The sequence below is a fragment of the Channa argus genome, chromosome 5 (assembly GCF_033026475.1).
Source record: "Channa argus isolate prfri chromosome 5, Channa argus male v1.0, whole genome shotgun sequence".
Classification (NCBI taxonomy): domain Eukaryota; kingdom Metazoa; phylum Chordata; class Actinopteri; order Anabantiformes; family Channidae; genus Channa; species Channa argus.
The window spans coordinates 15,212,853-15,239,350 of NC_090201.1; the positions used below are offsets into that span (position 1 = coordinate 15,212,853).

The window sequence follows — 26,498 nt, forward strand, 5'->3', positions numbered from 1 at the left end:
ATAAATGCTTTTAGTTTAACAAAAAAGATTTTTCTCCTTTCTGTGCTTTCATTTTTCAATGTTCTCATTGTACAGTATTCATTCACATTTTATCACTTGTCTGCGGGCATTTCATCTTTGTGTACAGTTGCTCTGGTCGTAGTAGAGAGGATGTTTGCTGTGTGCGAGCCTCTAGGGCAGATGATCTTCCAAATGAAGCATGCAGTTAGAGGTATTGCCATTTCCTGGCTGTGGTCTCTCACATGAAACTTACCTTCCCTGTATGGCTGAGGCAGGTATGAGCTGGAGGGTGTCGGGACGTCCTGTGCACCAGATTGACACAACCGTGAGCCTCAAGTTGTATCCAACATTATAGCTTATTTTGCAGTCTGCTTAACAGTTTGCTTTGTAATTATGGTATCCTACAAAAAACTAATGTGGACATCACACCAGGTGAGCATTTCTACATTTTGTTTCAATGTGGTGAAAAGCGACTACACATATTTTGTTAGTTACAGTGGTAAAGTGCAGTCTTAAGCTCTTGTTCTTGAACATTCATGTTGTGATCCTCATCTTGGAATTCTGGTTACACACACATACTGCCCGCAGCCTGACAAACCACACACACACACACACGTCCACTCCTTCCCTGGTCTCCACCCACACACATTCAACATTCTCTGCAACCCTCACTCCTTCCATAATCATTGTCAGTGTTCAGGCAGCAAACACAATATTCCCCTCATGCTTAAGCTTTTGTGAGCTTTTCTATCTTCCTTATGTTTTGTGTCAGAATCCTTTATGAACTGATGTACTGTAAATTGGCTCCTCGCCTGAGGTTTTGTGTCATGTTCTCTGGTCACAGTCTCATGTACATAGTCACTAATTTATATTATCTTAACTCTGCTAATGCCTCGCTCTTGTTACATATGCCATTTTAGACCTTATGTTTGCCCACACTCGACAGTCTAGCCTCTAGTATTTGTGGCTTTCATGTTTTTTTTTAAACATTATTCGCCTAACATATTCTGTCTCAGTTTGGCCTCCTTACGGAGTGATTTTATGTTTTTTCCTTTGCTGTTCTCTAATATAAGGTTTGTGCTGATTTCTTCTGGCTCACACAATAAATCCCTTTTACTTACCACTTGCCTTTAGTAAATAGTGGAGCTCTCTCTCTATACTAATGGTATACTTATAAAATAAATTGCATTGTTTTAGATATAGAGATAGATACCTTCATTTTCACCCAGTACTGACTTGTTGCAGTATTAACAATCTGGTATCATTTGCAGTGGCTGTTTTTTTTTTTTTTTTAGTGCTTGTACTTGATATTATAAATATATTTTTGTGCTTTAACTTAAAGCTGCAGTGTATAAGATTTTACAGGGATCCGTTACCAGACATGGAATATATAATACTTGTTGGAATATAGTATTTTTCTCTCTGGCATTATGTCAAATAGTAATTAGGTCCAGTGCTTGTAAAGAATTTGTAAGATGTAAGAAGAAAAATAAGACACAGCTACAAAGTGGTATGCACCAGCCAAACATCTGGACACACAGTCAAACTGGACTGTCTTATTGTAACTTGTGCTATAGGTAATTTTCACTGTTTGGAGGCTGGTTATTATCTATGTGACAGATGTTTACTGGTCCTCTCACGTTCAGTTAACTCTCAGTTTACTCATCCCTGAACTGAGAACCAATGCTGCACTTCAGTGTCCAATATTTTAAGTCAAAAAGGTTAGGATAGTCATATGTAGTACACTGATATAAAACAGGTTAGCTTGTGGTTCCGTGGAGTTTAACATCCTGTTGGTCCCAGACAGAAATGCTGCTGACTCACAGAGGACAGAAACTCTGAGATGTATTAATAGACACACAAAAAACTTTCTAGATTGCAGTAGAAGCTTTTGCCACCTCTGTTTATAGTGGACAGAGTGACATGTATTAGTAAAATGCTGTTGTTCACAACTGATTTAAAACACATCAGCTAGACACACTGTTGACGAAAACAATGGGTCATGTAGTTGTAAAAGACAGGGACCAAATCCACAAATAGTTTTTACAGAAGTCAGACGTAAACGGTTGCAACTGTGCGTATGCAACAACTATAAAATATTATGGCAGTTTAGGACAATTTTATCAACTTTAGAACATGTCTGGATGGAGTGTTTTTTAGACAGTGTTGGACACCAATGGATGTCATGGAAGACAAACATATCAACTCAGACATATGGTGTAAGTTGAGGACAATTAAAACTTAGTGTACAAGTAAAGAGCCCAGCTCAAAAAAACTTAGAGAGAGCTGGATTGTTGAAAGTATCACTGATTTAGAAAAAGACTAAAGTTACCTGTTAATAATAATAATTGTATCTTGTGTTACAGATTTTTCACAGTAATTTGCAATAGGGCATGGGATAGTATTTAGCTTGTGGCAATCACAATAGAAAGAACTGTTTCCTCGACTACCAGTGAGTCAAGAGCCACAAGAAAAAACCTGTTTTTTTTTAGAACGCGTAATCAATAAATAGAAATATACATCTTAAGTACAGGGATATATTGCTTTTTACAAACATGAATTTACAGACAACAGCTGTCATCTAGTGTGTGTGGAGGATTTTGTTCAACTTTATATTGTAACTACACATTGATCTTTATACTAATGATTACAAAGGTTTGTTCAAATATACAAGAACTTTCCTATTGTCACAGCACTGCAATACAAAGTGCTATGAAAGGCAGCATTAATCCTCATGTGATATAGCACAAAACAGTGCCCTCTAATGCCAGCAGATGCAAAATGTCCCAGTGGATGTCCTGTCCAAATAATTCGTATTAGTCTGCAAATACATTGACCAGCCACAACATTAATACCATGCTCAGCGTGACCATGCTGATCCTCCTCCTTGACATTATTGAGACCATCCGTGTTAATGCTGTGGATGATCAGTGTTTATGCTACATATGTAGGAAATGAGTTCCTTTCATGCTCTGATTTCATTAATTTCGGAAATATGCAGTGCCCTTCCTCCTTTGTGGGAAAGAGCCCTGGATGGAGAATAAGCCGTCAGAGTCCGCAACTACTGTGGAGGTTGCCACTAGCAAAGTGTCAGCCATGTGAAATGTAGACCTGCCTGCATCCATCCAGTAAATGAGATCTGTCTGAAATGTGTGGAAGTCAGTTTATCTACTTTTTGTCACCTGCTACAAAGACATCATTTATGAGTAGAGTCTGAATGCTTGTTTTTTTAATGTGGGTTTTATATTTAGAAATCACATCTATACTTGGATGGGTCAAGGCGGTGGTGGTGAAATTTTTTTTTTTAAAGTGCACAATACAAATAAATGAGAACAGTAATTCAGCATAAGTTTATTCAATGATGATCAATAGAAAATAATATCAGTATTGATTTGAATAAAGGCCAAAATAAAGTGAAAAATACAAAAAAATGTATTGATACAAAACCTAGAGGGTTATAGTAAAGCGTTTGCTACTAAGAGAAATGATGTTTACTGAATAAAAACATTAAGGAGCAAATATCAAGACTTTCAAGTAGAGAACATTACCATGGGTCTTTCCATATGTTTGTACATATTTTACATTATTTTATTACATCTTTCAGAACATTAATAGTTTTAATAGTAATGATAATTATAACAATATGAAGAAAACTTATAGAAACGTTCAAATCAGTGTGTTTCTCTGTAAACTGGTACTTTACCATTTTTTTTTTCCCCGACCTGCAAACAGAGGAACAGTGCACCTTGAAAATATTTTTTGATTCTTTCATTCCCAGCATTGTAAGGTGAGGTGTAAATGACAAATAGAGATTCCACTAAACCATACACACAATCACAAAAAGTACAAAATTTCTCACCTAAATACACAAATCTATCTTAAAAAAAGGAGAAACAAAAGCACTATACAGTTACTTGTGCAAAGACAAACAGCTATGTGCTAATATTTAAATACCATTGGTATAGACTTAACCAAATCATTATTTTCTTTTATCAGGAATCCCTGACATGAGGTAAAAGTAAGTTCTCTTTATCTTTAGTTTAACACAACTTTTAAAAGTGTTTACAAAATAATGCATATCTTCAGTTCATCAGTACTGTAATTGCTACGAATAGTACAATGTGCCCATTATGTGCATTGGCCCTTTTATATGACAGTCATCAACAAAAAGGACTAGAACACATATTTTTACTCACAAACAAGTCAAAGAGCCCTTTCAATGTGCACACAAAATGGAAAACCTACATTTTCATGACAGTATTCGGTTGAGTTAGAGTACAGTACGCACTCGCCTGCAAATCAAACACTCATGAACAACAGAGCACAAGTACCCAAAATATCCTTGGTGCTAATAACAACTCCACCTCGTAATGCCTGTGAAAGGCCACTTTTTTCTCCAGTATCCTTGTTGTGCTAGATCGATAAATGATAAAAAACTGATAAAAAAACAAAGATATTTTGTTGTATGTGTTCTAACTTGTGCACATCAGTTGCTCCATTTTATGCATCACAGGTTAGTTTTCCTTAACCTCTCGTTAATAAATATGATTCAAGGAAAAATTTCCAGGTTCAGTCCTACTTAATCGTTTAAACCCTAAACTATGACAGACAGATAAGTTCAGACAATGATATGTTGTTAGTTGTCATATGCTGTTACCTAAAGAGGTATACAATATGCAGGGACCAGGCAGGCTGAGAGAGAAAGGGGAGGGGGTTTAGTATTGCTTAGCCTCTCTCCAGCATCCTGACACCAGGAGATACTCAGTCCTTTCACCTACAACACAGTTGGATTTTTCAAAATTTTGGATGTGTGCATGTGTCTTCTGCTATCGCAGACTCAGAGCACTCACGCACTACACAAAGGCTGAGATGTGACTGCAAAGATCAAGTACAAAGTTTTAATGGAATCACATAATGACCAACAAAGAGTACGTATGTCATGGAGAATTCCAGCACAAGCTATAAGAACTATTAATTTATTTCTGTCTTCGCCATCTATCATTTTCCTTCTTTCAGTAGCAAAAAGGCATTTCAGTAAGGGCTGACAAAACCTAGGTTTGACTCTGAAACCAACTAAAAAAGCAGCATTGATAATGCACTAAAATACATTTAAAATATCTTGTGCATGCCCTGCACAAAATATGCAAACAAATGTGTTCATCACATCTGTCTAAAGTTTCTGCACTGGATTCTTGAGGCTTGCCTCTTAAAAATGCTCCTTTAAAAGTGGCTTAACCTTATGGAACTGGTGTTGGTCTGATGAAGTAACACATGTATGTCTACGCTAAGAAATCAAAGACGTGCATATCTTGTGCAGTAGTGTTGTCACACAAGCAGAACCTCCTAAAAATGCTGCCAAAGGCAAAAAAAAAAAAAGCTGCATATTAGCAAAGCAATAAAAGGCAAAGACAATAAATAAATATTTTACTTAATAAAATAATGCAAGTTTTCTTTTATAATAGAAGTCACAAGGGTCCATATTGCTGATCTTTTAAATGGTACATAATTACAAAATATAGAATATCTCTTTACAAAGTTTCTTTTGTTATATAATACAATTTACATCATATCAACTATGAAATATTCAGGCTATTCTAAAATTTAAAATAACCTGCCTGCTAGAGCATTTATCACAAATGCATTTGTTGCTTCAAAAGTATATATCTCAAGTTGAATGATTCTGTAAATAGGACAGCTAATTCCTGCATAATCTGGTACATACAACTCTAACTGGTGGCTCTTCACCTAATGACTCAGCTTTAGTGATCAAAGATCTGTTCAAACAACAAGGGATCAAGTTAATCTAACAACTAAAGAAGGAGATATGCCTTTCTATGCTTGCATTGAAAACTTGCATGATATGCCAAACCTTAATAAAGTGACTGAGGTAATGACATCGTACATCTGATTGTCATCACCCTTAGAGACCCGCCCTTTAAAGTCTCACACCTTTGCCAATCAGTCCATCTTTCACTGGAAGCAACGTCCTGTAGGCCGAACCTGTATGTCACCCCCAAGTCAACGCCTTTGACAGGAGGGTCCAGTCACTGCCTCTGTGCACAGCATTGATGGTATGTGGATCTGTGACCTCCTTTTCCTGGCAAGTAGAGAACAATTAAATGAACAGGTGTGTGTGTCTCTCTTCTGTATGCCTTTTCTCTTCAGTGTAAAAGGCACTTCTTTTGGTCAGAGCTAACAGATGCATTTCATTTTTGTTTGTATTGATTGTAGTCTGACAATGTTCAAAATTGCACATTTCTTCAGCCACTGCTATAAAGTTGTGATGCAGATCATCTCGTCTGCTAGGTCCTCCTCATAACGAGCTCTGGGTTCTGTCTCTGGCTCGTCGTCGCTGTAGCTCGCTGCGTTGTCCTGCAGTTCATAGTCCCGTGGAGTCAGAAGGGGAAAAACATTGACCCCATTGATCCCTGGGGCAATCCCTCCATTCAGCAGGTGGCTGGCTGCACTCTCCATCTCATCTATTGTCATCTCACATGCATCTGCTATTTCGTGCTTTGTGGCAGCGACAAACTTGGGATCCTTTGCATACCTCCCAAGCCCTTCTGATATCAAAACCTGCTCGATAGAACAGGAAGAAAAAAATTGTTTTACTCGTCTTGCCTGCTAAATTTTGTTTTGACAGCAACTTGAATCTAATGTGCTTGTCTCATCACTTTATCTAGTCTGGTACACCTCTCCCCTCCACATGTAACTCACCGCCTCCACTAGGCTAGTGGCGCTGCCCCTCTTCTGGTGGTACTGGTTATGGTACTCAGGTGGCACCTGCAGGTGGACAGGTGAGTATATCCTCTGGGAGAACTCTGGGTCATCTGTGTACCAGGAGCTCTTCCGCACAGACACTTGGCTGCTGGCAGCACTCTCCCTGTGTGGGTGGTCCACACGAATGAGAGGAGTGTAATATGATGAGTGGTCTTTACTGGCTGGGGTGGCAGGAGGAGTGGCCCAGGAGCGGGTGGAGCGGGTTGGGGAAAGGTGGTGGGCTCTGCTGGAGTCCAGGCCTGCTACAGCCATTACCTGACAGGTTATGAGATAAAAAAGAAGAAACACATTGTAAAGAGCAGCATAATACGGAGTTGGAGTATATTTAAACTTTGCTACCACCCCACCCTAGAAGCAAGCAGGCTGTTTCATTCAGTTTCCGTATCATAACAATGTTACCTTGATTCAGCAAAAAAAAAATAAATAAATAAAAAAGTTTAAGGATTGCGACAACACTAATGTCGTAGTAGTAAGTCAGTTCAAACAAACTAAAACACAACACAGTGTTAAAAATGTCTGTGATCACACAGTACATGTGCCTATGTTACCTGGTGCTGCATAAGGTGCAGTGGTAGAGCAGTACGTTGATGTGGAAGCTCGTCCTGGCTACTTTGTCTGCGCAGACACTCAAAGTTGAAGGATGGCCTCCTGTGACCTGAATGAGCCAGCAGTGGACCAGTGAGTGGTGTCATGCAGCAGACTTAAGCAGCATGCAAAACTTTAACACTCCAAACTCTCAGGAAACTGGACAAGTGGGTTCAGTGAAAATAGTTGTGGGTTCAGCGTATGTGCATTCAATTATCAAAAAGACAGTTTTATAATATCTTTCCAGGTTTTTTGCAAGCCTAAAGGTTGATTTTTTTTAAAAGTTCAGGAAAGAGCAACTGAGTGATTTAACATCGGTTGTCTTGACAAACAGAGTGAAAGGAAAAACATGCCAGTCAAGCTGCAAATATCTAGACAAGGAGATACCTTGGGGTGTGGCAGGAAGCAGTCGTCTCTTTGGTGACCTTCGAGAGTCATGGTAGAGAGGCTGCTCGTCGTCGTCATAGTAACTGTCAGGGTGATGGTAACCTTTTGGAGTCTCATATTCTGTGTCACTGTTCTGATACCTGTCGACATAATAAACTAAGGATTTGTTGGAGCACACGGTTTGATAAGCACTAAGCCAAAACTTTTCTAATGAAGTGTTATTGGCAGAGTACAGAAGAAGATCAGAAAGAGTAATACCTGTCCCCTGACAGCATACTGTCATCTTCATAAAACTCCTCCCCACTGTAATACTCCCCAGAGAAGCGGTCTTCGTCAAACTCCTCCTCCCTGCGGATGGTGGGGTGGTGTCCATCGCCTACATGTGACCTGAAAAAAAGTCAGGCCACAGAGGTCACAGTCTGCGCTGCAACTGTTCAGGGAGGTTATTTACTGCAGAATGGCCATGCACTGCCATGCAGAAGCAAGCCTTCAGGGGGCAGCGGTGCAACTGATTACTCTTTTCTTTTTATGTGACAAAGACAAGCCAAATGGTAGAAATTTTGAGTTAAAGAGGAATATTCCACCATCTAAACACTCGCTTTGACATTCTAATTAAAGTCTCTTTCTGGTTAGAATCATGAAGTAAACTGAGTGTAGGGCTGTGTGACTATTGGTGACTAGCAGAACGGTCTCATACACTTCCTAATTTTCCAAGCAAGCACATTACTTTGACACATGCATGAAAAGCAGAGCTGTTCTTAGCAACATGCCAACCACTCACATTTCTATTATTTCTGCACAAATTTTAAAGCAGTGACACGAGTATGTCATTACATAATAAGGAGACAAATGACTTATAGTTGAGCATAAAGCGCATTGCTCACTGAGTTAGCAAGGATGCAATAATTCACCGATACAAAATCGGGTCAAATTGAAATAAAGTAATAAAGTAAACATAAAAAAGTCCTTTTTTGTGTTGATGATAAATACTGCTGGAGCCAAACCTAGAAAAACAACATACCTAACATAGGTCTCATAGTAGCGCCTTCTGTCCAAGAAAGCAGAGAGATGGTCAAGAGAAAGCATTTTGGTTAGGAAGGAGAAAGGGAGGAGAGAACACAGAAAAAAAGAAAAAGAAAGAAAAAAGAAAGTGTGACATATATATCATACAGTATATGAACCATATACAGCATTATCATATATATGTATGAGGAGGTGTGTGTGATGGCAGACATCAACTCCACTGTTGGTTGACAATTCCATTGGATGTTTTTGTGATAAGAAACAAAAAGTATTCCTCTTTTGTAAAGTGGCAGCAATGAAATTGTCTCCCAAACATGGGTGCTAAAGAAATACTGGTGTAGCTGACTAACATGGGATATCAGCAGATAATCATACTGTTGATCACGTATGAAATTAACTGTCAGTATGAGAATAGGCTTATGATCCATTTATAGAATGATGAGTTTATAATAAAGGTTTGTGAAACAGGAAGGTGTGATACAGTAGGAAGCTGGGTCCTGCCTGTGGGGAGAATACTACTTGTACAGCAGATAATATCTTTAGGTCTTTTGGTTGCAGTAAGCATTCAGTGCATAAAAGCTAATCTCACATTTTAATTTTAAAGTTAAAATGTGACATTTTAATTATATAATTAAAATGTAAACATTTTATTTTCATTTTATAGTTTTGATTTCTTCATATATACAGAATATCCTAAAAATATATATCTAAACAAAGAAACTCCTAATCCAAAATATGTCATGGAATGAAAAAAAAAATAAAAATTTGGAATTACAATTTTTTGGGGAGTTAGATGAATAGATGATAGGCTACTGCTCATTGGACTGAGCCAAGCTGTTTCTCTCAGCTTCAGAAGTTAACGGTAAAATAAGCTGGTCATCTCCTGGTTTCATAATGTATATATGTCAGAGTTGTGTTGATCTTTTCATCATCCTCTCTTCTCACCTGTTTTTGTCTTTCATGATTGTTGACACCAGTAATTTATTGAAACAACTGAAACTTGAATTTGTTGTTAAGTACATAAAGACTCCCTGGCTGTATGTAGGTGAGAATGTTTTCTGCAGCAACAATCTATGCTGAAAACATCTTGAAATTATATAATTTCCCATCATCTATAGCTTAAACATCAACAGCACCAAAAAAAGGGCTATAGAAAACACTAATGGCTTGGTAACTGACTTTGTACAGATCTCACTGTACTGTGATTGGACCACAGCACATCAAAGGCTGATGGTTATTGTGTGCATACCTTTGACCCTGGGGTGTCCGAGGGTTGTTGTAATCATAGTAAGAGCTGCGCAGACCTGGGTAGCCATTGGGAGGTGCATGTTCATAGTAGCGATGGTGTCCACCGTTGGGCAGACTCGACACGTTGGCATTGTTGAGGTTGATGTTGGTGGACTTGGGAGACTTGCCATAGGAGTTGTGATGGCGGCTGTGATGGTGGTGGTGGTGATGATGATGATTGGGGTGAGACATCACATTGACACGAGACAGGCGTCCCACTGGCTGCTCCATATGGGCATAGTGAGGTGGAGGCTGCACCTGCAGAGGTCGCTGTGTGGCGTTAGTCTGATGCCCGTTGGATCGCCGATGGCCACCATTCATGAGATGGTTACCGAAAAGTCCCCCATTACGCTGTAAAGGAATGCTCAAAGTAAAACCACTAGGGCCTCAACTTCTTATGGAGCATTGGAACAAATGTGCTTTCGATGTTAAGTCTGTGAGCTGATTGGCTTTTCAGAAAACACATGAGCAAAAATTATTTCAGAAGCTGGATTCATGGCATGACATGAGCAAAATGAATGCTTCACTTGTAGTTTGTTGAAACTGAAATGGAGGAAAAACTTAAGCAAAAATAAACCAAGTGAACAAAAAGCTGCATATTGTAGCAATATCATAAATGATAGAAAATACATCCACTATAGATTTAGCTTAGCTATTCCCTTTTATAGAGAGCACTTTTACAGTATACCATTGGAGGGCATCAGTTTGTAAATTTATTGCAAGTACAATATGTTAATTCTGTCAAAAGCATTCCTTCTCTCAGGTAAAATAAAATCGGTTACCCTATAAATTTCCTCGTCTTCCTCTGGAATAAAGTCTACTAGTTCGTCATCTTGCAGATCACATGATATCGCTCGGCGAATTTCAGGGCCAATATCATGCAGCGTGCGAAGGCCAGCCTGTAACCATGACAATAAGAGGACTAAGCACTACAGCTGGGACCTGCATCTTACAACTCACAGTATGAAAACTCACATCATACAGTCACCACAATCACACATACTGGGAATACACACAACTGTGCGGGAGTGTGCACCACCTGACATTTACAGTACTGACAAGACTGTGAGAGATGAGAACACACAGACAGACAAATGTGCTCTCTTGAATGCACCCTGCCGTGAACACTACTTAGCTGAAATTGTTTGTGCAGCTTCCACCTGTGCTTGCTTTCACATATGCTTCAGTAAGAGCAGTAAAATTAGTTTTCTTCCTCCTCTTGCCTTTGTGAGTGTACCTAACTAAATAAGCACAATATTCACAAAGATTTTATTAGAAATAAACTAAAAGTTAGTCATGTTTACTGTCTCACAATGATAAATATGATTACACAAGCCATATATCGTACAAAATGAGGTAAAAGAAATGGCAATGAGCTTTGCATGTGAATGGATGAATGAATTGTGACACACGTAAAACACATGAAATGCTGGCTGAAGATGATGACCCATGCTTAACATCAACATGTGATATATAAAGACAAAGACACAAATACCACCAAAAACATATAAATCACTTTATCAGATTCATACTGTACATCAAGATCATGAACGTCCTGCTGAGCCATAAACCATAACATTAGCACACTTGATGACATTTGAATGAAATGTACGAATACACATTTTGCAGACAAAATTACAGTGTTTACACAATATTTAACATCTCTCTCCCCTGTCTCACACGTAACACAACACACACTAAGAAATACACACAAACTCTGTGAGACTCACCTGTAAAGCAATGGCTGTGTTATTCTGCGAGGGGTGGGCACCCACCAGGCCTTCCTCTTTACGTTTCTTGAATTTCCTAAAGTAGTCCTGTATCAGGAAGGTGGCATAGAACTTCCCCACGGTTACCTCATCATCTGAGTGAACAGACCACACAAATGCTTCCTGTGTCAGCAGGTCACTAAACACAGAACCCTGAGAGAGAGGAGACACTCTTCTCCTATTTTTTCCCTTCTCCATAAAAGTCTGGGTCTATTAATTTAGGACTGCGGAAAAGTGGGCACAAAGTGGGCTTCAATTTCAATTAAAAATTTGGTTTTAATCCAAACTATATGCGTTCTCCCTGAATGTGTAAATACTGTACCTCAGTCTGCCCCACTTCACCGTATTTCAAAAAGAACACAAAATCACATATGTGCATTCAATTTGGGAGTATTTCAAAAATTAAAAAGCTTTAGATGATCCAAATGATGTTCTAATATTAAATATTTTTTTTTCATCTAATTATTATTTAATATAATTAATCACCCTTCAACCTCACGGTAATCAAACCTATTGTGTTGTGCTACTGATACATGACCAGAATAAACATAAAGAAATAGAAAAATGACACACATTACTAATGAAAACATTACTGTGAAAAACTGTGGTTTCTGCTGAAATGTAAAGTATTTCAAATAATGTTTCGTTTGGAAGCCGGGAGGTGGTCTTTACCTTACTACATTAGCACATGCAAGCAAGCAGATCTATGCATCATACATGTCATTTCGTTTGTGTAAATTTGCCTGTTTGTGCACATGTATGCCTTTATATTACATGTGTGCTACTTAGTGAATACTGTACTTGAAACCTCATTTGGGCATGTGCTTTTTTCATAAATCTATATATTTTTTTCAGAGCGTATGAGAGTGCATGAGAATCATTCTGAAGCAGGGGTCTGAATCACTTTGAACAAGTACACTGGGGACAGAGATCAGAGAAAGAGGCAACACTAGTTCCATGCCACCACCCTAAAACAGAACTGCTTCAGAATATTCTGAAGTGTTTCAGAGTTTTGGATACAGAATATAAATGTGCAAAGTGAATAAGTTGTGGAAGCTCAAGCACTAAGCAGAGGACCAAGATTAAGACAGAGAAAAATTCAGTGAAATACAGAGGAGACAGATGAAGAAGAAAAGTGAGAGAGAGAGAGAGATGTGAGAAAGACAGAACATGCACTGGCTCAGTGGTCTACAAGGCCATGCAAGCCCACAGCCCAGCAGACAGCCACAGGCTTCCATCAGCATCCAGGCCAGGAGGGAGGAGTGGGGATTAAGTACACATAGATAAGAAACACACTGCTGAGGGGGCAACCAGGAGAACGTGAGCAGAGCAAAAACAGCACGATACAGCTTTACTTTTGCATAAGAATCTGTGTGTGTATATTTTTAGTTATGAATGAGCAGTTTTGAGCTTCCTGTAATTTAACGTAAACAGCATGTGGGCAGCATATGGTGTGTGTATCTGTGTGTGTGTTATTCTGTGCAGGCTCTTGTAGCTTGGTTTGTGTGTCAAAAGATAGCAGAAGGACTAGAGGGTGTATGAAATTTCATCGACAAATGTGCCAATTCCACTAACCACCAGCAGGAGGAACTACTTGATCCAGCAGCTTCATGCTGGTTCTTTTCCAGATTTTCTTGATAACAGCCCGCAGCTCTTCATTGGCCTGCTCTAGATTACCTGCACCACAGGGAGACAACACATCCCTGAGAAACCAGCTTTTCAGTTCAACACCCATTTTAATTTCAGCACTCCAATTACAGGAACTAGTGAAACAACAGACCTAGTGAATGTGCACCATCTTAGGCTCATACCTTCTGTTTTGATCTTGAGAGCTGTTCGTACCAGTGCAAATAGAGTGGCATTAAACATGACTGTGCCGTCGCTGTTCAGAGGCATGTTCATGGCTACTAGCCTCTGAAAGAACACATAGAGGGCTTTATTAACATGGAAGATATAGCAAGATAAACAGACAATAGTTCTTTGTGACCTTTATAAATCTGATAATTGAATATGGAATGAAAAAAAAAGAACCTTGCAAGCCACTCTGTGAGGGCACAGTTTGCCAAAGCCAAGAGGAGGCTGGATACGACGAAGAAGGGTTACAACATCCAGATGCTTAATTCTGCCCCTGCATTATTAAAAGGCATACAGTCAGTCATTAGTAAGTCTGACAGAGAGCAACTGCAAGGATGTATATAGGAAATACATTCAGGTACTGCAGGTAATAAAGCACATACTTGGCCTCTGGGTCATACTCTGACCAAATTCTCTTGAACTCATCAAGGTGGTGAGGACCGAGAATGGACCAATCACGTGTCAGATAGTCAAAGTTGTCCATGATGACAGCCACAAACAAATTGATAATCTGGAGATGTACAAGATAGGCTTTTACTTATCTGATATGCTTTTATTTGTTTAGCATATTGCTGCCTTTTCATTAGTTTCTAAAAGGTGTGAAAAACTGTAAATGCATACATCACATATTGTATCGAGATAGTAATGTTTGTGATAAACACACACTGCTGTGGCATTTGAGTCACCCACTACTTTCAACTATATTTCTTTGTCTCTACAGCAGTTACAGGGACAACGTGTAGTGTTGGGATCAAATCTTGCACAACAGGGCAAAAATCATGAAATTAGCTTTAGTTTGACAGCACACAGTCAGTCTGACACAAATGTAATATCTGTAGCATGTAGTACTAAGAAAAGTAAATAAGTGATACCAAACAAAACATATTTTAAATACCAAGAAGGCGCAGAGCATGTAGAATGTGATGAAGTAAACTATTGCAAATCCACTGCCACATGTCATCTCCTCTCCGGGGTTGTAGTCAGACTCTGGGTCACACAGTTTTCCTGACATACAGGCCAACATGATCTCCTGCCATGCCTCTCCAGTGGCACACCTTGGAAACAATCAGACATGACCGACAAAAATAAATACCTGAAAAAATAAAAGTCCAATAAACTAAAACATACTGCAACGTTATATAACCGCTGAGCTGAGATCCCTACACACCTAAAAAGAAGCAGTACTGCCTGAGGGAAGGTCTGGAAGTTGTTGTTTCTGTTGATTTGTGTGCCATCCACCATGGCAATCTTTCCAAACATCTAAAGCAAAATTATTGTCCATATGAATACAATTTTAACCTCTTAAAAATGGATGACAAGTTAAGAAAATGTTTTCTGTCACATTTAGTATCCAACCTGCATGCCGATGACAGCGTAGATGAAGAACAGCATGGCTATCAGAAGAGCAACATATGGCAGAGCCTTCAGCCAAAACAAAGCAGAAAATTAGAACAAGTGACTTTAAAATTTCCCTCAGAATCTTATCAGTTAATTCTACAACACCTCACCTGGAAGGATTTGATGAAAGTCCAAAGCAGGGTCCGGATGCCTTCCCCTCTGCTGAGGAGCTTGACCAGCCGCATGACTCGAAACAGACGAAAGAAGGTGATGGAGATGCGAGCGCTGTCCTCTGTGTTCTGTGGAGAAACAATCTAGCCTAAGAGGACAGGGTATGTACACAGTATGGAGTGAACACAGAGAACCTGGCTGTGCTTCGTGCGATAATGAAGCCTGAACTGAGACCTCAGTACCAGATACATATGAGCTGAGAAAGCATCACTGCAACAAAAACCTAGTTCTGAATTTTTTTTTCTGGTGTTAACATAGATGTTTATGTCCATTTACAGTAGATTTGCACAGTGGGTCAAAATATAATTGAATAAAATAGAACAGAGAATTTCAATTAAGTCAAGCAATGCAGCTGCAGCAGATATGTTTCTGTTTGTCAGCGTCCAAAGCACTGTCAGGAGCCCTTATCTGGACAGACCTACAGGGAAGGAAGCAAGGAGGCAGGCATGCTGGAGAAAACCTTGCCATACTTGACAGGACACATCTGCACAAGCATGGCACCCTCAGTCCAGAGTCACTGCATGCGTAGTCACAGTGGGACCGACCTAAATGGGTCGGCCAGGAGGTTCACAGGTCAGAGCTGGGTGACCTGATCCCAGGGGTCATCCATTGGTCACTACCCCACGCAAGATTGTTGGGAGAGACCATATAGCAGTGTCAACAGTACAAACGTGAGAAGTGGCCCAAAACCACTTCTACCTGACAGGACACACTGCGTCACGTTTGAGTGACACACTCTCATTAGAAATAACTCCAAACATTTAGGAAAATAAAAAGCAACCTTATGATTTTAGGCAAACAAACAAAAGTGCGGGAACAAAAATAGAGAATGGATAAAAGAGAGAACGAAAACCTTAACATGAGAAAGAAAATTAAACAAAGAAAAAAAAGCAATAGATCATAGGAGGGGAAGAAGACAACAGAAAAAAAAAATGGAAAGAAATACAAATCTAAACACGGCATGGCCCTGGCAGGGGGAGGGGTGGAGCATCTTACCCCCATCTCATCCACCTGAGGAGTCTCCGTTGGCTTTAAAATCAAAGACCTGTATTAATGACTTGTACAGAGCCTGCAGGTCCCACACACATTGGGCCAAAACAAGCAAACATTACATTTGTAAGGTCTTAATCACGCAACATCAGGAAACATCAGACAGGACACAAAATCAATTCACTAGTCTTCTCAATGACAGGACAAAACTGTTTTATTGTTTCACTATAACAGACACAGGTGTATCTACACCCTATTGCACACACGCTATATTTATGTTTTATATAATGGCACATATTTTCTTAAGACATTAAGGGACTACCACACAACAAGGTCACATTCCTATGTGGGAAATAATAAGTGCATGTCAGACTAACAAACAACATAAAATTACTTAAATACTAAGTGACATGTAGGACTGGCACACAACTTTATCACTACCCCGGTGTAATGTTGATAACTGATGGGATTAAATGGGTTTTAAAGCTAATATGCCTTTGTCAGGCTTTAGGCAATGTAAATAAGAAGTTGTCAGACTGACATAACAAAAGTTATGAATTTATGTCATGATTAAAGCACCATCTGCTATTTTACAGTGGTTCTACCTTTGCTATAATTCCTCATATAGACTTAAAAGCAGACAACTACACGTCCACTTATAAGTCAACTGAATATTCATGCTTTGTGTGCATAATCATCACCCATCAAAGGAATACAGTCCATCTAAGGTGCTCACTCTTCATTGGGCTGTAATTTCAACGAAGTATATTAGAAATCATAATTTTTATCTGAAATGAAAGTGATGACCAACACACACATGTCTGCACCCATACATAATTTGTTTTTGCAATTCATAAGTGACTATAGGCTTTCAAAGGTCCTCAGCAAGCATTTGTACACTATGAAATTTCATAGTGGCTGTGCTTAGACTTAACCTGTAATAATGAGAGTGTGATTTCACGCCAAATGAAAGCTTAACTCAAGAGAAAATATACTCCAGAGAGATATGGCTTCATTCAAATCCCCCAGCCCAATACAACCATTCATATGAGGTGCAGAATAAGCAGAAATGATAAAATGTAGAATTAGCTTGAGGAGGTTCTTTAGGTAATCCTGGCCACAGCAGTGATGGAGCATGCGTTCTGCATTGCCATGTTGCTGGGGAAGCACTGTGCACACACACGCAAAACATTTGGATGATGAGGAGCCATTGGTCAACTGCTAGCAATGCAGCAACACATGCATGTCGGTAGTGGCCTGTAACAAAACTGCCATAGCAGGGCGCTCTCACAGTCGGGTGCAGAAAGAAGTAAATGAGAGGGGAAAGAAAAAGACAGAGAAGGTGGAGGAGAAAACAGACCGAGACCAATTTTTGGAAAAGAAAAACAAGAAAGATTGATACATACTGAACTGAAGAGGAGAGGCAGACAGGTGTAAAGAGGGACAGAGTTACTGTAGGAGTGTTCATGCACCTGACTGGAGTCTACACACCTGCGCTACACATGAGCTCCATTCTGAGCTTTAAGAGCTCACTACAGGAAGACAGAACAAAACACAGAGACAATCACTCACAAAGGCACAAACACAAGATCATCAAAGAACCTCAGACTCAGCTGCATTAAACCACCATCAGTGTTAATGTACGATAATCTGAACTAGATTAGTGTGTTCTGATCTGCTTTTTCACACACAGACTCTTACCTGATCAGTGTGGTGAAGGGATGCTTACACTTTTTCTTAATTTGATGACTGAAGCTTAATTTAAAATTTCAATCTGCACCTGTCTCCAGGACACTGCATGACTTGTTCTGTTCTCCTCAGTATAGATGCATTAAGTCAGCTGTATGCCAGGATGCAGCGGTCCACACAACTTTGAGGAAAGTTAAAGTTTAAAGTCTCTTTTTTTTATGGAGAGGCTGAGATTCACATATTCTATCATAAAACAGCCCTTAATGCTGTTTAGGATGGACATTCAAGCTCTGAGCTCCAGGGCCATTCTGTCTGGAGGTAAGGATTGACGGGTATGGCAAGAAAGAAAGAAAGCTCAAACATCACATAGCTCTATGAAAACAACTGACCGGAGGGGCATGGGCTGGGTGGCCAAGCGCCATCTGTGAGAGGTGGGACATGGAAAGGATGTTAGGGAATGAGAAGAATGGGTGACACTTTACAGCATGCATTTGGAGAGGTCACAGTTGTCAGGTGATAAACCAAACAACACAACTCATGACTGTAATGGATAATAGCAAGCACGTAGCAAAAACCCATTAGTTAAAAAAGAAATCCCATCTAGATCAGCTATTACATTTGACTGAAGGGAGCAGTGCAATGACACCATGCAATGCAAACCACAAACACATCAGTGGCAGATGAATGGTGCCTCACAAGAACCCCCATGAAAGCCCTTGTGAAATCAACACCACGTCTCCAAAATTCACAACACACATATCTATATATACACTCATACGACCCTAAAGTATGTACTGTACTCAAGTAAGATATACATGCAGAACAATCAATAACCCAAATAAACAACCATTGTATGATTTAAACAAAGTTAGTGCTTATTTATACACTCATGCAGACACATATTTTGGAACACAAACTGAGAAAACACTGAACACATAAGCCATAACTCCAGAAAAAACAGCACTGCAGCTCAGACGTGAGAGCACTCAGAAGATGGAAAGAACGGCAAGTCGAGCTGTGAGTCTTGTTCCCTGCACCTATAACCAGCACTGTCATCAGTGTAAATATGTCCTAAAAACTTAAAATTTGGACTGTCTGCATTCCTGGTGTTTGTTTTCTTGATTATGTATCTGACAATGTTGAACAGGTTTGCACCAGTCAATCTCAAAACATATAATACTGTATATCTAACATATGCAAACATGGCATAGATGTAATTTTTGTTTTTGTGCAAAGCAAATTCATAAAAAGCAATTAATCGCTGTAGATTGTTAAAGTAGAAAACCAGTTATCCACTATTTTATCAGAACTTGAAATTCAATTTGTAAAGCAGCTGACTGACTTTGATAAATATTAGTTTTCAATTAAATTCAATGTGTGTTTCTACACAGCAAAACTACTATGATCTAATTTTGCTCAAGTTAATATAGCATTAGATATTATGTTACTTTTAATCCCTTGCACCGTAAAGGGGTCCCCAAGATAAAGTTGTAAAAAAACAACAGGTTACACACAAACATTTTCATTCATTGCCATACTTGCCTCTACAAGTTTCTATGGAAACAAAGTGAACAAGAATAAGAATTAGAAAGCTTAACATAAATCATCCTGATCTGAAATACATACAGTCATCAGAAATGTGAACAACTCCTGTTTTGGAAACATATTTTCATTGCCAAAAGGTTAACAATAAGCAGGTTCATCACAAATATCATTAGTCCTGTAACAGACACTCCTGCAACACGATGACAGTGAAATGTAGACAAAAAGGAAAATTCCAACAAACAATAGAATTAACTAGAGAGTGCAACTTATAAATGAAGGTCAAACTGAAGCTTTATTGACAAAGCCAACGACACCTTTCAATCTACTAATTATGTAAACTGAAATTTAAAGTTTATCATTGATCACAAACATGTTAGCTTAAGTGGTAAGATTTTACTATTGATGCTACAATTTACATGTGGCTACATTAAGACAATTACTGACATTTGCCATGTGACTTTCCTATAAGGCTTCAGTTTAACTTAGGAGGCAGAAAAAAGTAATACTTACATTAACTTCAGTGATAGCAATATCGACGACGCTACCAACCACAATTAAGGCATCAAATGTATTCCAAGCATCAGCGAAATAGTGCTGTTAATGCACAACACGCAAGGGAAGAGACAATCATGAAACAGAGGTGTCATGGAAGAGATGGGGAGGGAAGCATTACCAGGGAAAGGAAGAAAATAGTCGAACAAAAGGGAATTATATAAAGGTTTTATGAAATGGCAGGATCAGGGGAGGACAAAAAGAGAGAAAAAAGAAGTAAACGTGTTAAGAAAGATCAGATTAAAGCCAGAAATTTAAGTCCTGCCAAAGAAACCTGCTGGTGAGGTTGCCCGTGCAGAGAAAGCTCAGATAGCAGTGAGGGCAGTGATGGCTGAGCTTACTTACATCCATCTCACTGAGGACAATGTCTACTATGCTGCCAATCACAACCAGAGCATCGAACACATTCCAGGCATCCCCAAAATAGCCCTGAGTGAGGTGGAGCAAGTGGTGGGTGAGTTGGATGTAAGATCAGCAAAAACAAAGTCTTTACTCTCAGACTGATATTTAAATTCACCTATGCAGGTAATTTAAAACACACAGGAACCCCTGCTGGCTACTTCAGCTGAGGGGCTCATGATTATAGGGCACAGGTTTATACAGATTGTGGCTGAGCTGCAAAGTACTCAATGCACGCCAAACTGACATTGCCACCCTTTTTACATGCAAAACCACTGCTGGTAAGAACTGTTTATTAAAAATATCAGCACTGCACAACACACTTTGTCTCTTACTAGCATCCTGTCCTTCTTGGCAACAAAGAGCTGTTGGAGGAACAGCACACTTGATGGGTAAATGTAAAAACAACAGGTTTTCACACATTCACATATGCTCCTCCTCTGTTAAATTAAGTTCAACATTATGGAAAAAATATGCTTGAAGAGGAGAAAATCAATACTGCTCTTAATTTTGTATGTAATTATTATGTAGTTTTAGTGTAAAGGCATAAAACTGGTATCAATCTTCAAATGACACTCTGAGAAAGTGTCGTTATGCAGTTGTCTGGACATATTTTGAACTTCTTGTGAGAGCGTTTTAGGTTCAACCCTGACAACTTCCAAAGGCAGTTGCAGGGTTAAAGAAAATATTTAGGTTTAGGTTAGTGTAAGGCTTGTGGGTTGGTATTTAGTGTGATAGTTACTTTGTCTATGACTGCAAAGACAACAGAAAGTGTGTGCATGTGTGTGTGTGCGTGCATGTGTTATAACAACTATATTTTTTACTTGAGTCTATGTGTGTTTGTCGCCTTCTGTAGCTCACCCTGGGTTTGAAAGCGATGAGTTTGAGAACCATTTCCACAGTGAAGACAGCAGTGAAGACCATATTGAGAATGTCCATTACATAGTTAAACATTGCTGACTGCCCGTAGTGCTAGAGACAGAGGAAACAGAAAAAATCTTAAAGAACAACACAGTAAAAATTGGCAATTTTCAAACCTATTAGTGTAAAGAAATACAAAGAGGCTGGCCTCAAAGAAGAAAGCGCACTGTAATACATTATATCGGAACAAGAACATTTGTAAAAACACCTCTATATAGCATATTTCTGTGTAATGATAGCACAGAGGTTCAGGATTCAATTTACTTCAGCCTTCGAGAATTGCCATTTTTGATTTTGCCACTGTCAAAGTCACATAATTGTATTTAGCATGTTGGCACAAAATGCTATTGTATGGCAATTATGCCAACTAAGCAGGTGGAAACTCCCAGATGCATTCCTTACTAATATAAACACTGCCTTGACCAGTCATGATATGCAACTTGAATTCTTACCTGAACAGCCAGGCACAGTGTGTTGAGCATGATGAGCACAAACATGATGTACTCAAACCCAGTCGAGTTTACCACATACCAGAACTTGTACTGGTACGGATTCTTAGGGATGTACCTCCTCAGTGGACGTGCCTTGAGAGCGTACTCCACACACTGACGCTGCACAGAAATAACCATGACAAAAGGTTGTTAAAATGCTCCATGGTGAACATGCTTCATACTTTAATTTTATTATGTTGACTATTGTTTTAGAAGGTATGTGAACAGTAATAAATTATAAAAATAATTTCATATTTACTCATTAGAGTTATGTAATCTAGTGAAATAAGAAATATTCTTCCAACAGGACAATAAATCTCTTCAGAAATTTTGAAAACATATTTATGCATTTTCAGTATGTACCCTAACGCAAAGTGTCAGAAGACACTAACTTCAGTTTCTTGCATAATTTGAACAAGACTTCTCGTAACACACAAAACACACCGTCCACACACCACAGTCTTGTAAATCTGCTGACTCTGACCTGGTTCTTGTCGAGTTCACAATTTTTGTACTCTTTCTCTCCTTGCTCCTGAAATGTGACGATCACAAAACCTACAAAGATGTTCATCATAAAGAAAGCAATGATGATGATGTAGATGATGAAGAAGATGGAAATCTCCACACGGTAGTTGTAAATGGGGCCAAGGTTCTCCCTGTTTGAGTCAATGGCCTTGTAGAGTAACCTGAGAAAAGAAGAAAACATGTACTGCAGCCAAACAGGCAACAGGTCCACTAAAAACACATACAATGAAACCTTTGTATTAAAACTTAGAATCGTACGCAGGCCAGCCTTCAAAAGTGGACACAGTGAACAGAGCCATCATAGCCATGAGGACGTTGTCAAAGTTAAAGTCACTGTTGTGCCAGTGCCGTTTGTGGATGGTGGGCTGGTTGACATCTCCATCCTTATAAAGAATGTAGGTGCCCCTAAGAAAAAAATAGCAGGGAGCATGGGGGTTAAGTCTCAAACTGGGATTGCAAATGCAAAAAATTAAGAGTTAAACTAACTTGCACTCGTCAGGGCTCGACTTGGCTTCATCGGTACAGCGATAGAACTTTCCCTGAAAAGACAAAAACACAAAAAATGTTCCCTTCAATGCTGTATTAAAATTAATAAGCCAATTTCCCAGGCATTGTAATTTTGATTTTATTCAACCTCTGTGGTGCTGACCTTAAAAAGCTGCACCCCTATACAGGCAAACATGAACTGAAGCAGAGTGGTGACGATCATAATGTTACCGATGGTTCTAATGGCCACAAACACACACTGCACCACGTGCTGTGAGACAGAGAGATAAACATGTTTAAAGTTGGTTGCAGTGGTACTGAATGGAAAGGTCTAAGCTTGTGGTTAATAACATGGACAAGCTGCCTGATGACTTTTTCACACCTTGAGACCTTTGGCTCTGTTGATGGCCCTTAGGGGTCGGAGAACACGAAGAACCCTCAGAATCTTCACCACTGAGATGGCAGACGATCTGAACAATAACAACAAATAGGTAAAATGTCATTTACAAATATAGGCTATTGCAAAGAAGGTAAGAGAAACATGTTTCTAGGCCCATGAACCATTATAGCAATAAAAGTGTATCAGCTGGAGGTACCAGGGACTAGGTTTAGTTCCTCCCCATAGCTACCATGTCAAAACCTTCTTGGAACTACTGAGATGGAGTAAAAGGGCTGTTGATAAATGGTTAAACAGAAAACATGCAACCAGTGGTGAAAAGTGCTTCTCTATAAGTAGTGTACTTAAATATGATTTTACTTTAATTGAGCATGTTCTGCTCCTCTATGCTTAACCACATATCACAGGCAAATAACATAAGCTTATTTGAAAATTGTAGTTACCTTTAAGAATAATATTAGTAATACAATTGTAGTACAATCATATGATTCTTTAACCCCTGGTGTGAATCTCACAAGCTACAGAGCAGCATGCAAAGTAATTCCAATTATAGCTAGATTCAAAACATAATCATCACTTTAAATTAACACAGTAACATGTTACCTCATAAGTTTAGCGATATTATTATTAGTTACTTTATGCAGTTACATGTTTAGAAACCATATTGTCAGTGTTTTAACATATGTTTTAACTACAGCTAATTATTGTGTTTTAGAATGGAATTTTTCTTTTATGTCTCATCTGTTCTCTGGGTTTGTGCCAGCCACCTCCAGTGTGCGACAATCCGTGTCTATTAGAAAATCAAATTTTTATAGCTTACTTTGGCACAACCCTTGCATGTCAGACTCTGCTAATGCTAATGCAAAAATGCCAATGTCTCCTTGCCCCAGGAAGGTGTAAAGCAGTAAAAGTTGGGGCTGAATCCCTGTCATTTGCTAAAATCTTTGTCTTAAAAGAAGCTAAGGGAGCCTATAACGGAGCATGTGATGGATGTGCAGACAGTCCCAACTGTGTGTCAAGAAGAATTATTAGCCACATTCAGACCAAGTGGATTCAGTCGAGGAATGAAAAGGTGAGTATTTACCTAACTAGCTGCTCAGGTGCAGCTTATTATGTGTTGAAGCAGGTTTACCCTTAGGGTTTGTAAGTAGGACACTTGAATGTTTGAACAGTCTGCGTGAGGGCACTGAAAAGCATGAAAAACATCGGAGTGTAGTGTTTCGGTACCTGGGGCTTCATAATTTTACCTTAAATTACAAATCGGAATTCTTCAAAGGGGAATTTTAGTTCTTGTATTATTTCTGAAGAGTTTTGTATCACCATACCTTGAATTATTTAATCAAAAAGTCAAAATCTAAAACTTTTCTGCATCTCCGTTGTTTGTACAACAATCAGGAAGCAAATATGTCTGTACTCACTGGATGCCAAAAGAGACAAGGGAAACTCCCACCACCAACAAGTCCAGGAGATTGAAGTAATTCCTACAGAAAGCCCCTTTATGGAGAAATGCTCCATATGTTGTCATCTGAGGAGAGGAAGAGAATATTAGAGGAGCCATTTACAAAGAAAAACACAATGAGCACTAGACACACAGAGATACACTCATGTTAGAACATGGACGTACAGAACAGTTAAAAACATGGTAGATAATAAAATTATATTCTCAGTTCCCACTACCCCATCGTAAAACAAGCGCACACGCTCCACACTCTTGTTGATCACTCTGATTCAGGGTGGCGAGCTCAGAGCAGTGAAACAGGAGGCTAAGTCTACCATCGCCACCCCCACGGCCCTGTACTACATGAATGTAGTAGTAAGTCATTCATTTCACAATCTACTATGAGGTGAGGCAATAAAACATGCATTTTGTTGCCACGATGTCAGGGGTATTTACTACCTGAAAGAGCTCTAGTTATAGTGATTGGAAAGTGAAAATGGCCTTACTGTCACATTCATGTGGACCGTCATTTTAAAGCACATTCCATTATGTTCTTTAATAGTTCAGAATAAGGGGGGAAAAGCTCCCAATTTAAACTTCAGAGTACAGCAGGCAAAGGCGAATAACCAGCGAAAATAACTCTTCTTTAAATAATAAAAGTAAAGGATTAATCTTCCGAGTGCATGTAAATGTGGAGCCCTGCAGGGAGTCGGAGAGAGAAGAATGCTAACTTGGAGCAGTCGAGAATTTTAAGTAGAACGATGGCGAATCTTTGCCCAAATTGCTGCAGACACCGCTCAATATTTCTATGCACTCAGTCAGGGAAAGCAGACTGAACCATGCTCCGCAAGAACATGGTTGGTTTTGCCCCCTCTTTTATGGGTAATCTGAAGAGCAGTCAGTACGAGAGGCATGGAGTTAGCTTTGACTGGAGTCGGCTTTATGTCTTTAAACAGCCCCCTAAAGATGACATTAAACTCAACTTCAGCCAATGCCCTAACAATGTTTGAATAGCCCATACAATTTTTGCAGTATCGCACAGAGGGTTGCATCTTATGTTTTACATATCTGCATCATCAAAATCATTTCAGTGATGACTGCCCAAATGATATGACACCCAAGTGAGTATGTAATGCTGATGTAATGTTTCCTTCCCCTAACAGTTTTTTGATTAGTATAATTTCAACAAATTTTCTGTTTGGATTAATGTGCAAAGCAACAATTCCAAAATTCGTATTTTTATTATTATTAAAAGAGGTGCTATTATAAAAAAAGTAAATAAGAGAAAGGAAACAAACAAGCCAGGTTGCACTGAGTGGCAGGTGACACACAAGGAGAGAATGCATCAAGACTCTCGTTGTCATTTAAGGGGTTACCTTCAATATGATCTCAAATGTAAACATACTAGTGAAGACATAATCTGCATAGCCTAGGACCTGGAAGGCGACAAGATGTTTGGAATGTTATTGGGGTGTGGTTAGTCACAGCACGGACAGGGGACACAGAGCATTTACCTTTAAAACGATCTCAACAGTAAAGATAGCCGTGAAAGCATAGTCAAAGTAACCAAGTATCTGCAAAAAGCAACGTAAATGTTTAACAAAGACAGTTCATTGTGCAGCTTCATACATCATTAAACAAGATGAATTCCAAAAAAAGGCCAACTTTGTAAACAATTCCTAGAAATGGCTTGTTAGAGTAAACATGACACTACATTTTTATAGCTTTCAAAAATGTAATTTTTTCAATACTGCATTTTAAACGCAAATATCACTATGTCCACTATATATATATATATATATATATATATA

General features: G+C 39.0%; 1 protein-coding gene across 13 annotated transcripts in view; it reads right to left on the bottom strand.

Annotated features, from left to right (window-relative positions):
- Positions 1-3,335: 3,335 nt before the first annotated feature.
- The window catches only part of cacna1da (calcium channel, voltage-dependent, L type, alpha 1D subunit, a), a 53,914-nt gene continuing 30,751 nt past the window's right edge, over positions 3,336-26,498 (bottom strand). For 2 of the 13 annotated variants that reach the window (XM_067504725.1, XM_067504714.1), the window contains 28 exons: positions 26,064-26,123; positions 24,668-24,774; positions 23,235-23,322; positions 23,016-23,123; positions 22,853-22,905; positions 22,625-22,771; positions 22,326-22,527; positions 21,803-21,961; positions 21,291-21,401; positions 19,989-20,072; positions 16,251-16,283; positions 15,194-15,322; positions 15,042-15,107; positions 14,854-14,945; positions 14,581-14,740; positions 14,069-14,196; positions 13,863-13,959; positions 13,643-13,745; positions 13,407-13,508; positions 11,793-11,926; positions 10,845-10,961; positions 10,025-10,413; positions 8,774-8,800; positions 8,011-8,139; positions 7,753-7,892; positions 7,329-7,435; positions 6,718-7,035; positions 3,336-6,576 (listed from right to left, as the gene is read on the bottom strand). In XM_067504725.1, the coding sequence (XP_067360826.1) occupies positions 6,271-6,576; positions 6,718-7,035; positions 7,329-7,435; positions 7,753-7,892; positions 8,011-8,139; positions 8,774-8,800; positions 10,025-10,413; positions 10,845-10,961; positions 11,793-11,926; positions 13,407-13,508; positions 13,643-13,745; positions 13,863-13,959; positions 14,069-14,196; positions 14,581-14,740; positions 14,854-14,945; positions 15,042-15,107; positions 15,194-15,322; positions 16,251-16,283; positions 19,989-20,072; positions 21,291-21,401; positions 21,803-21,961; positions 22,326-22,527; positions 22,625-22,771; positions 22,853-22,905; positions 23,016-23,123; positions 23,235-23,322; positions 24,668-24,774; positions 26,064-26,123 (3,696 nt within the window). In that variant the 3' untranslated portion in view covers positions 3,336-6,270. Of the gene's footprint in view, positions 6,577-6,717; positions 7,036-7,328; positions 7,436-7,752; positions 7,893-8,010; positions 8,140-8,773; positions 8,801-10,024; positions 10,512-10,844; positions 10,962-11,792; positions 11,927-13,406; positions 13,509-13,642; positions 13,746-13,862; positions 13,960-14,068; positions 14,197-14,580; positions 14,741-14,853; positions 14,946-15,041; positions 15,108-15,193; positions 15,323-16,250; positions 16,284-19,988; positions 20,073-20,375; positions 20,460-21,290; positions 21,402-21,802; positions 21,962-22,325; positions 22,528-22,624; positions 22,772-22,852; positions 22,906-23,015; positions 23,124-23,234; positions 23,323-24,667; positions 24,775-26,063; positions 26,124-26,201; positions 26,262-26,498 lie in introns of those variants that run through there. The other 11 variants (XM_067504726.1, XM_067504721.1, XM_067504718.1 and 8 more) reach the window with 9 other exon arrangements.